General features: G+C 38.1%; 1 protein-coding gene across 2 annotated transcripts in view; it reads left to right on the top strand.

Moving 5' to 3' along the window:
• The window catches only part of PLXDC2 (plexin domain containing 2), a 409444-nt gene that overhangs the window by 202788 nt on the left and 191090 nt on the right, over positions 1-15566 (top strand). For both annotated transcript variants that reach the window (XM_082854939.1, XM_082854938.1), the window contains exon 5: positions 14430-14499. In XM_082854939.1, coding sequence (XP_082711065.1) covers positions 14430-14499 — 70 coding nt within the window. The remainder of the gene's footprint in view (positions 1-14429; positions 14500-15566) is intronic.

Consider the following 15566-nt stretch of genomic DNA (forward strand, 5'->3'; position numbering starts at 1 on the left):
GTTAGATCCATATATTTTAGTTTATTGCTGGACACACAGTTTGATTCAACAACCAGACAAATTAGAATTATTTTATCTTTTGAAACCACAGTTTATGAAATTCTTATTCACAACTTCTGGAGAAGTACCTCTGTCCCAGTAGAAGGAGTCTGGGGTTATAGAAGTTGTGAGACCTTGGCTCCAAAACTCATTTTCTCAGATTCTGGCCTCTTGGACCTCAATTTTATAACCTGGAAAGAAGGGAAAAATGCCTGCCTTGACAACCTTCCAGTGCTACTTCAAGAATAAAAATGGGGCTTCCCTGGTCTGCCTGCCAATGCAGGGACACGGGTTTGAGCCCTGGTCTGGGAAGATCCCACATGCTGCAGAGCAACTAAGCCTGTGCACCACAACTACTGAGTCCATGCACCACAGCTACTGAAGTCCGCACGCCTAGAGCCCGTGCTCCACAACAAGAGAAGCCACCTCAATGAGAAGCCCACGCAGCACAACAAAGAGTAGCCCTCGGGCTTCCCTGGTGGCGCAGTGGTTAAGAATCCACCTGCCAATGCAGGGGACATGGGTTCGAGCCCTGGTCCAGGAAGATCCCACATGCCGCGGAGCAACTAAGCCCGTGCGCCACAACTACTGAGCCTGTGCTCTAGAGCCTGCGAGCCACAACTACTGAGCCCACGTGCCACAACTATTGAAGCCTGTGCGCCTAGAGCCCGCAACAAGAGAAGCCACCGCAGTGAGAGGGCCACACACCACAACGAAGAGTAGCCCCCGCTCGCCACAACCAGAGAAAGCCCGTGTGCAGCAACGAAGAACCAACACAGCCAAAAATAAATAAATACATACATTTATTAAAAAAAAAAGAGTAGCCCCCGCTCACCGCAAATAGAGAAAGCCCGCACACAGCAACGAAGACCCAAAGCAGCCAAAAATAAATAAATTTTAAATAAAGAAAAAGAATAAAAATGAGATATGAAAGGATGCTGAAAATAACAATGAGGTAGTAAGGCATTGTTTTTTGAGAGTCCTAATAAAAAATAGTAACCCCCAAGTAAGTTAATTCCTAAGTAATCTCTAAGAGTCTCTTTCTACAGATATATATCTATATATCTATATAATATCTCTATATAATTTTCTGCCAAGAAATTGCCAGTCTGCTTTTTGCCAGACATAAACATACCCTGACTTTAAAAAAAAAATTTTTTTTTAATTATCTTTCTATATGTTAGTAAGAAGATTGATTCTTTGTATAAGAAACACTAGCAAAAGGAAGTGCTGCTCTCCTATGTCTCCGTCATAGAGCAGGTAAGGTTTTTGATGAAACTGGTATAGTTTTTGATGGTGGACTGTTTTAAAATTTAAAAATTGGACTTTTGTCTGTGGGGATTCTCAGACTACTCAAATAGATACAGAAAACTTCATTAAACAAAAATCAGGCTTTCTGGAGGTATTTTCTTTTTTTCAAGGAAAATAGCATCATTTTGACTAGCATTTCCATTGCTCTTACATTTCCATAATGTTGGTGTTGGGAGAGCTATATCTGGATGCCTGTGGTGACTTTAGTCAACTGTTTTCCCATATTGCACCATTTCATTTTTTCCGCGCATCAGAAAATCTGTTGATAAGTGCTTATTTTTCTAAACGATTAACTCAAAAGGTAATTTAATTTGCTATCTCTATTAGGCTATTATCTAGACCACATATTTTTGCCTGAGTCCTGTTTGCAGTGTCTAACAATAAGTTGCTTTTATTTATTTTTATTTTTGACTGGTTGAATAAACTTGCTGCATTCTGTCTTGTGAGTTGTTTCATTTCAAGTAAGACATACACAGTTCATCAACCTGGCCTCACTTGTCTTCATATACAGGATTTCCCTCTAGTTTAATAACAGACTGGGATGAGTTGTGTCTGCATGTGCCTACCTTAATTTTGGTTTAATTAATTCATTTTACTATTATTATCATACTGAAATCATTTATCAACTTTGAGAATATCTGTCGTGAAGAAAGTATTATTTGAGGGCCTTTTATGGAAAAGAAAGGCCTTCTTTTGTTCCATTCCATAAAATCAGTATGAGCTCAGAGTAACCGAGCTCCTCTGCATGCCAGGCATGTAAGCTGGTCCACTTCCCTCCAAGTGGACAAGTAAGGATGTAGTCCCTCTCCCACCGATGGCATTAATGACACAGGTTGAACATTCCCATCTAATATTTTAGACATGGAAGGGACTTTGGAAATTCTTCAAAATAATGGCCTTGTGAAGTACAGTGTTCAATTTTTATGCAGATTACAAACCTTAGTTTTCCAAAGCAAGAACATACCTTCTTTTTAAAAATCGTACTTGAATTCATCATATTTCAGTTCAATTTAATCTCATTTCTCCAATATTGTATCTTTAGTAGAGGACAGGCACCATTCTTTATATAAAGTTAGAGTCATAGGAAGTAATCATACATTCTCTGTTACCAATGATGGCTGTAAAAAAATCCTAGATAGATAAATATCTACTCGGTTTTTTTTTTGGCTGCATTGGGTCTTCGTTGCTGTGCACAGGCTTTCCCTAGTTGCGGCGAGCAGCTATTCTTCGTTGCCGTACGCACGGGCTTCTCATTGCCGTGGCTTCTGTTGTTGCAGAGCACGGGCTCTAAGCGCAGGGGCTTCAGTAGTTGTGGTGCACGGGCTTAGTTGCCCTGCGACATGTGGGATCTTCCTGGACCAGATATCGAACCCGTGTCCCCTGCATTGGCAGGCGGATTCTTAACCACTGCACCACCAGGAAAGTCCTCTACTCATCTTTTTAAAGTCACAAGTGAGATGAATACTTAAGGTTTCTGTGAAACCCTCTTGGAAGGTTTCACATTAATCTTTTATAATTGTAACAGCTGCTAAAAAGGGACCCTGAAGCCAGGCAGCCATATCTCAGGTGGAATGAATAAATCCATTTACTCCTGTCTTTCATCCTAGATTCTCTTCTCAGACCTGTTTTTTGTTTGTTTGTTTGTTTTTGCGGTACACGGGCCTCTCACTGTTGTGGCCTCTCCCATTGCGGAGCACAGGCTCCAGACACGCAGACTCAGCAGCCATGGCTCACGGGCCCAGCCGCTCCGCGGCATGTGGGATCTTCCTGGACCGGGGCACGAACCTGTGTCCCCTGCATCGGCAGGCGGACTCTCAACCACTGCGCCACCAGGGAAGCCTCAGACCTGTTTTTAATCATCCTTTCCGAGATCTCTCTAGGACCCCATGAAGACTTAACAAGGGTTAATTTTAGATAACATGAGTGTAAAACATATTCTCATCCTGAAGTTATTAAATGATAAAGCTTTCACAGGACTCTTTTGCAAGGAAAATGCTTCGTAGCACAGAAAAATTAGCAAAATATAGATGGACTATAATGTTCCTTAAGAGTAAATATAACTAAAAGCAAGTAGGTATAATTCTTGTGAAAAATCTTAAATTGTAGAAGATGAAAGACTTAAGACATTTTGGAATTGAGATTTCCTGAACAAGCTAGCATTTTAGTATCTTTTAAAAATATATTTTATACCTATTTTCAATATCTTTTTTTTTTGTCTGTTTCTTCTTACTAAATTACAGCCGGTGACTTAGGTGGTGGATGGTTACTCTAGGCAAAATAGTCAAGGTCTCACATGGTTTGTTTATAAATTGCCTTCCCATCAGAACTTCTGTGCAGCCCCAGAAAGTAGGTGTCTCATCCTTTTTTCACTGAAGGTGCTCTGTTCCACGCCAGTGGAACCGGAAGTAGAACACTTTTAGCCACTCTCAATTAATGATACATTGCCAGGAATTTCTTGTTATGCAGCCACTCTCTGAGAAGAAATGCGAAGTAAGTTTTGCTCCTGATAAATAGGCTGAGTTTAGGCACCTGAGCCCTGAGCCCTGCAGAGCAAACTGTAGATATGGGTAGGCTGGATAAAGGAGCAGCTCTTGGAAGCTGTGTTCAGAGGCATCAATTTACTTAGCTTTTGAAAAATCCAGAAATTGCCAACTGTGGCAGAATGTTAAACGCTGGTGAATCTGCATGAATGATGCAGGGGGCTCTTTGGATTATTCTTGTAACTTTAATTTGAAATTATTTCCAAGTAAAAAGTTAAAAAAAAATAATAAAAGGGGAGATGTTAGCAGAGGAGGTTGAAGAGTTAAAATTGGACCTGGCCTAAATTTTGATTTCAACCTGTAGTCAAGTTTTGAATGATTTAATCATCCTTCCCAGGAGCTCTGGCAGCACTGAATTCCAAATCTTAACACATTGTTACCAAGCAAGGACTCCCTGCCTGATGTGCCTAGAAGCCAATACTGTGACACCTTTGTTTGAGAAAGGAAACAGCCTTATTGCAGGTTGAATGGCTGGGAGGCAGGCAGGGCTTAAATCTGTCTCAGATCCAAGTCTGGGGTGAAATTTAAGGGGTTGGGGAATTTCAAACTTGGAAGCTGATTGACTAGTCTCAAGTTACTTGTGCTGCTGGGAGCTGGATTTTCCTTATTGAAGGACTTCTCACTTCGTAAAGGGCACCAGTGGAAGCATTTCTATTCTTTGAGTTCTGTAGACTGAAGAGTCTAAGTTCCAGGGTCAGCCTGGAGGCCTGGGTTCCTGTCTTGCACGTGCGCACTGCTGCCTCTGTAAAATAACTCCAGGTTTGATTAATCAACAACCTGATTGAAGGGAGCAAAACCAATTTCAGCTGGTCAGTGTTTTACCTGCTGTTTCAATGTCAGTTGAGGGGCACCTTGATATAGCGTTTAAGCATGTGGACTTAGAAACAGGCTGCCTGGATGTGAGTCCCCACTTTTGCCAACTATAAGCTGGGTGACTTGAAGTCTGTTATTTACTGTCTGTTAATCACTTTCCTCAGCTGTAAAATGGGAATGACAATGGTACCTACTTTCTAAGGTTGTTACTAGAATGGAATGATTTAACATTTGTACAATGTTGAAACCCTGGCTACTACCACTCTATTGATGTCTGTTAAGATCGATACTAACCATCGTCATGTGAGCATTTTAACTTTAAAACAGTCATTTTCCAGTGACAGGAAAGAAGGGAGGACAGATTATAATCAACCGAGGCAAGGGAGGACATTTTCAAACTGTCAAGGATGAACTCATAGGAATACTTTTCCTGCCCTGTCCAAGTCCCTGGTCAAGGAAGTAACCAGTGTCATTGCCCTCAGGTGTACTGGGGCTGCAAAGAGGTTTTGCAAATCATTGCTTTAAAGGTGCTGGGCTAGGAGGTACCTCTATCCTTTACTTCCATAAATGGAAAATTTCAGGTCAGTTGAGTGCTAACAGATGAAGTGAGATGATGTTATCCGGAATCAAGTCTATTTATCCTTTTAACCCATTTCACGCTCGTCAAAGCTTCCTTACAGCACTGTTTTAGAGTTTCAAAGACCATTTATATGACATAAAGCCTTGACCACTCCAAGTGGGATTCCTGGGGCAGTCTCAGTAGCTCTGGGAGCTTGTTAGAAATGCAGAATTTTAGCTCCCTTCCCCCCCACATCTACTGAATCAATCTGTTTTAAACAAGAACCCTAAGTGATTGCCCTGCACACTCAGGTTTGAGAAGCCTGATAGAATCACTGCCTTGTTCCTAGAGCAGCATGAAAAATTCAGAAGTGACGTCTGGTTCTCCCCTTCCCCTACCTGCCCTCCCAGCGCTTCTTTATAAAATCCTGTTTTACTTTCTGTGCCCCTGAACAGACTTATGTTCTGCACTCCGCCTGAATGGTAAATAGTCACATTAATCTGAATGATTCTCAAAACATGCAAGTATAGGCAAGCTACTGTAAGCCAGGTGTTTCTGGGAACCGTGCGATGGGAGAGCTCAAAAGATATGACGTTAATTCACTTCATCTCAAGTTCATGTGAGCAAGCATCCGGTAACTGCAAAATGTTTACACTTTGTTTTCTAATTTACCTGTAGTCCCACGCAGAGTGTCATTCAATAGGCGGGGTTAATTCAGTTCTCAGCTCTGTTATGAAAAAAGTGCTGAAGCTGTTAGAATTTCTGACTCAGAAAATCAATTCAGTTGATGGGCTTTATTTCTAAAAGGAGCCACTCCCTTCCCTGTATATTTGCATATTGATTAGTCCCTTTCCATGGACATTTTGATATTTTAATTAGGTTTCCAGTGTTTTCAGTCACTGGATTGAAGACACATGTCCTGTTCACTCCTCCCAGGAGTGTGAGAGTTTGTTTAAAATTGCATTTTGTAAAAATCCTATGTGGTGAAACTGTTTCAAGTCATCCTGCCCTGCAGTTATTTTATTTCTGGAATATACTCAGCTCTTTTATGGCCTAGAAGCAGGATCTTACTTTAGGGTATACAAAAGAAGCTTGCACTTCGTCAACCACATGGAAATGCCTCTGCATAGTACATTTTCTCTCTTTAGTAGTTGCTTGTGGTGGAAACTTACTGACTTAAATCTTTCTATCTATATCTACATGCATATACATATATATACTCATATTTCTATCATTCTACTATCTTTCGGTTTATGTTACTTTTATAAGTGAATATATTTGTTAAATAGGTGAATAAACCAGTGAAAGGCCATTACCATTGACAATTGTAAAAAAATAAATCAATCACTGTTCTGTAAGTTTAGAGAATAGGCCCTTAGATCTATCCTTGGAGGATAAGAAATGGAAGCATCTGATCCTCAAATGTGCAAAAAAGAGTAGTTCAGGCTGTACCCATTATCTGGTGAGAAGGGACCCACCGCGTTGCCATCAGACCTCAGTGGTGTGCAGCTCACTACAGCTCCACCCAGCATGGCACTAGTCCCTGTGATTCGGTGCATTTCATCTGAGAAGACTGCTCTGTACCTTCCTCAGATTTTTGTGTGTGTGCCTTTTGCCTCAGGCACCTGGGAGCTTTCTAGCTATTTTCATTGTTATTAAATTTTAAAGAAAATTAAGTTATGTCTACTGAGAACAAAAATATGAGTCACTGACAATGTTAAGAGTATCAGGTAGAAAAACACAGCTATAGAAAGTCTGTTAGTAGGTAGGAAAAGGATCACCTAGTGTAAAAGAAGGGAGATAGAATGATATCGTGGTCAAGACTCAGGAGTTTTGGAGTCACACATATTGGATTGAAATCCTGGCTCTGCTACTTCTGGTGGTTTGAACTTATTACTTGTCCTTCTAGAGTTTTGTTTTGGAATACTTTCAGGCTCATAAATAAACTTGGGAAAATTATTGAAAGGGTTCCCATATAGCTTTCAGCGTGCTTCCCCAAATATTAACACTTTATGTACTCATGGTACAATTATCAATACCAAGAAATTAATGTTGGTGTGATACTCTTAATGAATCTACAGGCCTTATTCACATTTTGTGAATTGTCCCCAAACCATCCTTTTTCCTATCCAGAATCCAATCCAGGACCTACATTGCATTTATTTGTCAAATCTAGTCTCGTCTCCTCCAGCCTATGACAGGTTCTCCATCTTTCTTTATCTTTCATGAACTTGACATTTTGAAGAGTCTTTGCCAGCTGTTTTGTACAATGATCCTGATTTGGGGTTTGTCTACTGCTTCTTCATGATTAAGCACAGGTATCTATTTTTGGCAAGAATACTAGGGGAATGATATTTTGTCCTTCATCATGCATCACACCAGGAGGTACGTGATGTCAATATGACTGGTGATGTTAACTTTGATCACCTGCTTAAGGTGATGTCTGCCAGATTTTGCTTCTTCACTGTAAACTTACTATTTTTCCTTTGGTAATTATCTAGTATCTTTTGGGAAGATACTTTGTGCATATCAACATCCTGTTTCTTGTCATACTTTCACCTAATTTTAGCATTCATACTTGCTAAATGCAGGCAAAATACTTAGCATAATGTCTGATATATTAAATGCTAATTTCATTCTCCTAACACCAGTAAATACAGTAGTTATGATTATTTCAATATAACAAAACTGAAAACATCATAACGTTTCTGAGGAACATAATGTCTAATTGTCATATGATTCTATTAGAAAAGGAATATGCCTGCATTGATATTAGAAACAACATATGTCAAATCATTTCCATCTACTTATTAGGAATCAAACAGGGAGCTATTTTTATTTAGGAAATGAGTTTTAAGGAACTACTGCTATGCTAGACGCCTTCAGGTACATAATATAATATTGACTCAGTGCTTATGAAGGTCCAGGTGTCATTTGGTCATTTGATCCTTAAAATAACCCTTTGAAGAAATGTATTGACTACAGATGAGCAAACTGTGCCTTAAAGAGGTTAAATGATTTACGAAATCACACAGCTACAAAGTACCAAAGCTGGGATGTAATTTCAAGTCTGTCTGACTCTAAAACCATGCTAGATCATTCAAAAATTAGAAAAGAATCTTTGAAAATTTAAAAATAAAGTTCCATCTATTTCCACTAAAAGAAGATTTTAAAATTTGTGTCTGTGGTTAACAAAGGACTGCAATAATGTGTTCTAAGCATTTATAGGTGAATGAATTTTATGTGGACCTTATTCAGGTTCAAGAATGTTTTGTGCATTATGGAAGAATATGTCACATCCCAATTAAGAAATTAAATTTATTCATAGTTATATATAAAAAGTTATCTAATAAGGATTATTCAATCATTTTTATTTATTAGGGATATAAATATTACTGGAAATAAGATAATTTATTCAGGTATTTCGATGAAAGCCAGTATCACTAGAAATATCTATGTAAATAAAACAAAAAGTATCTTTTCTTAAAATTTTCATTTCCTCTCAAAGTTAATATTTGACATAAATAAACAAACTGACTCCGTCTAACTTTTGAAATTGTCTTTGGAAAAAATAACACAAATCTTACTTTGTCAGTCATCATCATCACCATCATCATCCCACCTATGTGACAGCTTCAAGATACAAACATGTGCCCTGCAAACATGAAATGATTTGAATGATTAAAAATAGAATGTTAAAATATATGTATAGAAATTAATGATTAATCCATGAATTTATTCTTAAATAAATGGATACTGCCCATATTCTCTGGACCCTTTGCTGTCATGAACTCAAGAGATCAGCAGTTCCTAAAAGAGTAGTTACTACTAATATTTTTCCCACAAGCTGCTTTCATCAAGACTATACTTTATAAAGATGAAATCAAGGCTGGGGGAACCAGAAAAGTATAACCTTATTACTGTAAATAAGAAGCTGTCTTAAAACAAAAGGCGGCTTTTATTAATGACCTTTTAAATGGCTTTTAGGATTATAAATGTGCCCACTCCAGATTCTTAACCTAATAGTTTCTGTCTTCAAGGTCTTACAAGCATTGACTAATTAATTTATCTTTGTAATACCACTGAGAAATAGGCAAACAAGTAAACCTGGAATAGTGTTTACGTAGGTTTATAATTCTTGTGTTATTAAGAAAGAACTAGCAGAGATCATAATAATTAGTCAGAAGCCAGATGGCGATAGGCATAAGAAAAATATGTAAAAGAGGCAGTAAGAGGTGGGGACGCACTTAGAGATCTCTGAGTATGGCCCTAATTGCCTCTGATAGTCTGTTCCCAGCAGTGATTCCGCGGGGCATGCTGTGAGGGAGCATGATGTGGTTTTAAAAGTCACAGTCATACATGGCTGTACCTGCCATAAATTTGCAACACACCACCTAGAACCTATCTATATGCTTCTGCAAACTTTTCAAAGCATGCTTCATAAATTTCTTCTCCCCCCTGTGATACTTCCTATGCTTGTCTCAAAATTATGATACCCCTCCTTTCTGCAGAGTGTAAGGAATTAGCAAATTCAATTGATTTTATTTATGCCACACATGCTTGTTAAAATTTCACTTCTGAGTTTTCATTTTATATTTCGCCCTGTTAATTAATTTATTGTGTCTTCACATGACAATTTTCCGAAATGCTTCTTCCTTTTACATTAGATATTTCTTATGGGATGAGATCCAAGATAGGAAAACGTTCATTTCTGTCATGTACATCAATTAAGTCAACTAAATTTCAAAATTACGTTTCTTTTTTTGTTTACAGTGGCTTTTTGTGACAATGTCCAGGGTTCTGTTAGCCTTTTTGATTTCAGAAGGGTCCTTTGTGGCATTTACAATTTGGGGTTTTTTTTAAATTATATAGTTAAAGGATATGTAATTAATTAGTGACACAGCAAGCCTTCTCACACCTAACCAAAATAGCTCTTCTTCCTGTATTCATCAATTCAGTTGGTGGATTATGGTCCACCAGTCACCCAGCTAGAAACCTGTCCTACATTCTAGACAGCTCTTCCCCGCTCCCAGCTTTTATGTACAATTAATCACGATCCTTCCAGTTTTACTTTCTACATATATTTTCACAATCCCTTCCACTCCCATGCCTTCAGGTCTCATCTGACTAGCTTCTGGTGATTCCTTTTAAAGAGTTTCAATGCCATCTCCTCTGGGTTAGGTGTTCTCTCTGGGTCCTTACTCTGCCCCTGCCTGGTCCTGCTTGTTTACCCTTCCATGTTGCTCTCCTGCACCATCTTCTGAACTCCTTGAAGGAAGAAACTGGGTGGGACTTACTGTATGATGCTCAGACCCTGATTAAGTGCCTGGTACATATAAGGTGTTGAATAAATGATTTCTGACTGCATGAATGAATGAATGAACAAATAAAACTTTCCTTTAGCTCCCCGCCCATGCCTGTTTTATATACCATGCTGAGATAAAATAATGATCCAATTACCCAGAGGGTAATTATACTGAATATATAATAAATTAGCTTAAAGCCCTTCATGAAATTCTAGTGCTTAATGATTTTTGTTTATGTTTCAGTAGTTTGTGTGTGTGTGTGTGTGTGAGTGTGTGTGTGTGTGTGTGTGTGTGTGTCTGTGTTTGTATGTGTTTTAAGGAGGGATGATAATTTTCAAAAATTTGCCTTTAAGTGTGACACTTCTTATCACTTTATTTTCAATAGCTCAGTAATTAAGAGCATTGCCTTTGTTGTCTTTCAAATCTGGGTTTAAATTTTGGTTTCCCACTTGGGCCATTCTTAACCACCCTGATGCTGAGTTTCACTTTGAAGCAGTTAAAATCTGAACCCCATGCGGTTGTTTCACATGTGCATGTATATAGAGAGAATGCTAGGTGAGGTACAGTAGGAAGTCTAACTTGGGCTGAGAAGTCACGGTAGGACTCTGAGGATGCGACACTTCGCGGTGCCTCTTGATGCTTTGCCCCATATCCCTTCTGCCTCCCTGAGTTCACTTGAAGCTGTGGGAGGCAGCTTCTAATATACTAGCAACTCCTCAGATCAAGTGCTGTGGCTCTTCTCTCTGCCTGAGGGTAAGCAAGGGTAATCCTGGGGAAGGGGGGATTCATCTGCCCACAGGAGCACCTTTGATCGACAGGAGATAGGAGTTGATGGATAAGTAGCCCAGCCTCCTAACCTCCAATGAGATGATTCTGAGGCATATTTTCCCCCCACTCTTTCTCAGAAGGTCTCCAAGGGGAGACCTGGCTATAGTGGTAACACATCCAATAGCTGTTACTAGTTTTTCTCTTTTCCTTGTCTCACTTTTCCCACCTCCTTTAGCAAATGCTTCCTAGGATCACCTTCCAAACAAATTATCTGCTCCAAGTCCTTATGTCAGGTTTGGAGTACCAACCAAACTGAGCCAAAGAACATGGGAGCCATGACCAGCCAAGGTTGAGAGACCATTTCAGTCAGAAGAGACATCATGTTGAAGTACCAGAGCCCAGGGTTAAGGGTGGCAGTTTCAAGGAACTAAAAGTTATTCTAGAAGGCTGGCCTGAACAGAAAATATGAAGGGAGAATCTTAAGGTAGGAGAGACCAGTTAGTGGTGGGTCTTAGAACTCGTTTTCACTATTTTGGCATGATTCCAGGGTCAATGGGATTCTAGATTGAATGATTTGAAGTGGGGGAGTGATATGCTAGATAGTATGGAGAATGAATTCCAGGGAAAATGGAGCCAAGACACCTGTGAGCAAGTTATTACGATAAAAGTGATCTATACTAGGCTTCCCTGCTGGCGCAGTGGGTGGGGGTCCGCCTGCTGATGCAGGGGACACGGGTTCGTGCCCCGGTCTGGGAGGATCCCACATGCTGCCGAGCGGCTGGGCCCGTGAGCCATGGCCGCTGAGCCTGCGCGTCCGGAGCCTGTGCTCCGCGGCGGGAGAGGCCGCAGCGGTGAGAGGCCCGCGTACCGCAAAAAAAAAAAAAAAAAAAAAAAAGTGATCTATACTTGGAGAAGGGTGTCAGTAGTACCTGGAGAGAAATGGGTAGATTTCACAACTATTAAGAAGGTAACACCTTTCTAAATTGTCCTTGCCATTATTAGTGTGAAGCAGGCCATGGTGATAACTAAGGTATCTGGTCATTTAAACAGGGAAACATTTCAATCATTGATGTTGTGCTTCAGGATAATATATCAGCAATTTTTCCTTGAGAACTTACTTACTTCTCAAAAACAGTCTTTAACTTATATATTTGTTTATCTCAATTTTATTCTAAAATATTTAAACATTTGTTGTGGCTGAGAAATTGTCATATTCCTCTGGTTCATCTTTGATATGTTAGTGATAGATGCTTAAACCAAACTCTTATTCTGGAAGTGAGAATGCCAAAGGGCTGTAAATTTTACCGATTTGCACATGAGCGTGGAAATAAATTAGAATGATGGAGAACAGTGTACTACAGCAAGTGCCTTTATAAAATTATGTCTGACCTTTTCTTTGCGATATATGATTTTGCCACTGAAGCTTTTATGTTAGGGTTATTAGTAACCACTCATTTCAGTTAGTGCAGTGAAAATAGATTTTGTTGTTCCCATTAGTCAGCATAAAATAAAAATGAAGATAAACCCTTTCTGAAGATGCAGCTTTCATTAAAAAGAAAAGAAAAAAACCTAATGGAAAGTCACTGTAAATTTTGAATGATTAATATCATGCCAAATAAGTCATTAGAAATCTCTGATGGATATAAAAAAGCAATCATTTGTACAATTGGAAAGAGCTAAATTTAATCTAGCTATATATAATTCTCTTTTTTTTAAATTTGTATATTGGGAGAGATATGATATAGAAATTGTTGAATTTTAACATAATAACCTTTTACTATAGGTAGTTTGTACATGCTGTTAGGCTCTAAATCAGCCAATTAATTTCCCTATGGATCCTTTTATTTCAGCTAACCACCTTTGTTATAGCTCCCTGTTTTTCTTGTTTCTTGCCTAATAATAATATATCTGGTTCATATCATTTCAAACATACACAAAATCTAGGGTTTCTTTTTCTTTGTTTTGCTTTGTTGTGTCTTGTTTTTATCTTACTATCTATCTATATAAAGATATATATAAAGATATATTATAAATATATATATCCAAAGCTTCAGATCCCTTTTTAGAAAAAAGAGGGGCAAAATTTATGAACTTTCTTCCTAAGTCTCTCCAGTTTTCCTCTCTACAAAGTAAAAGTAGCTTTCTAGTAACCAGAATTTTTTATTCTTTGATTCTGTGCTTTTAAAAGTGGACATAAAACGGTTGACCCTTGAACAACACTGGGGGTTAGGGCTGCCAGTCCCCGCACATTTGAAAATCCACACACTGGTATCTCTGCCTCAAAAATAAGGAAATTGACAAATGACTCACCCAAGGGCTGGATAGAATCAGGACTCAAACCCTAGTTCTTTTGATTTCATATATTGTGATCTCTAATCAAAGTTTTCTCAACACTTTGATAATTTAAAGATCTGTAAAATGAAAACACAGATACTATATTTATTGGGAAAAAAATGCCTCATAAGTGGAACTGGCCAACGCAGTTCAAACCCTTGTTGTTTAGGGGTCATTTGTATACTGAATCTGGGGAGTTTATCGTATCTTAAAAATAAAAATATCTGCAGGTCTAGATCTGTAGGTGCAAAATATCTTGTTCCGTAAAATTGCCTTTTGTTCTGGGATGTACAGAAGATAAATTGAATATATAATTTTGTAAAATAAATATATATATTTTTAAATTCAGTGAAACTTGACAGATAACATGCTCTACTATTTTGGAGAAGATTAATCAAACTAAAAAGAACCCTAAGATTATCGTGATGGCTGACCTACTTTGTAGTGGACAACTGAGAGGCAGTGGTGATGTTAAAGAGAATAGCTTGATTCAGAGTTGAAACTTCTAGATTCCCTTTGTAACTGAAGAACAGATCAACAGACCACAACAGCAAAACTTTATTCTTTTCACATACTTTAAACATTTAATTACCAGGGGAAAAAATCTTTCTTTCCATCCAAGATTCAGGTTCTAATAGTCAACTACAATAATAGTGGTGCAAAGTAGAAGCATCATTTTTTTTAGGTAGAAGGCTCTTCATTTTACATTTACTATTATGCACATTATTGATTTTCTTTTCTGGTTGTTGTTCCTTGCAGAGAGTGAATCTGTCCTTCGATTTTCCATTTTATGGCCATTTCCTACGTGAAATCACTGTGGCAACTGGGGGTAAGTGGTTTTCTACCCATTCACTCTAAATTATCTACAGTTTCACTACAGTTACTATTTTTAATTTACTCCATATTTCAAAAGGGACATTTATTGGGAAAACCATTGTCTTATATCACAAAGTCATGGGTATATATAAAACCTAAGAAAGAATATAGCTATTGGGAAAACTTTTCTGCAGAAAAAAATGTATTTATAATAATTTTCAGCTTAGATTCATCTCTGCTTTCTTTCCAAGTTTTATTTCATTTTTGATAATATGGAAAATGATTTCCATGCTTTCACTGCATGAAAGCGAACAGAGCTTAGAAAGAAAAGGTGCTTAAGAAAGCTATGGAAGTATTTTCATTTTCTTTTAATTTATATAGTTGATCGATATAAATTTATTTATATATCAATATATACATTCACATTCAAAACCACATTATATTAACTTTAGTTATTTGATTGGTTTTTTCCCCCCTTTAATGCCACCTAAGTTGACTGACAACTCATTTGAGTTTAAAAAATAAACACTGAAATTCAGTTTGAATTCTCTTCATTTTATTTTTCTCCACAAACTTTGGAGGTTAGTTTAGAGATAGCAATAGCCTAGAAAGGCAATTATCATTTTTTATAGTATATCCCAGGAGTGAGAAAAATTTAATCCTTGATTGCTACTAGCAGAAATAAGCAGAATGCCGGAGAATATCGCTGCTTGCCTAACATGGAGTGATAGAGAAAGTAGAAGAATGAGAGAAAAACATAAAAATGGAAGAGTAAGTAAAGAAGCAAGTTAAAAGAAATCCATAGATGTGATGAAAAGTCTGTGGATGGCCCAAGCCTAAAGCACCACAGATCAGAGTCCCTTTCCTTCACTGGGTTTTATTATTGGTCTTCTGCTTGGTATGGGAACCATGTTGGTCGCTATACCATATTTCAGCATAAGACTTAGAAGATATGTAGGATTCAGAAGAAGATTTGTAATCAGAAATACCAATAAGCAAATAAAAGTTCTGAGTACCATCTCTGAACACTGGTAAATAAAGCTACCTCTGCCTTAGGATTGTGTAGCCTAGTGGACTATT

This window comes from Leucopleurus acutus (assembly GCF_964270905.1).
Source record: "Leucopleurus acutus genome assembly, chromosome: 1".
Classification (NCBI taxonomy): Eukaryota; Metazoa; Chordata; class Mammalia; order Artiodactyla; family Delphinidae; genus Leucopleurus; species Leucopleurus acutus.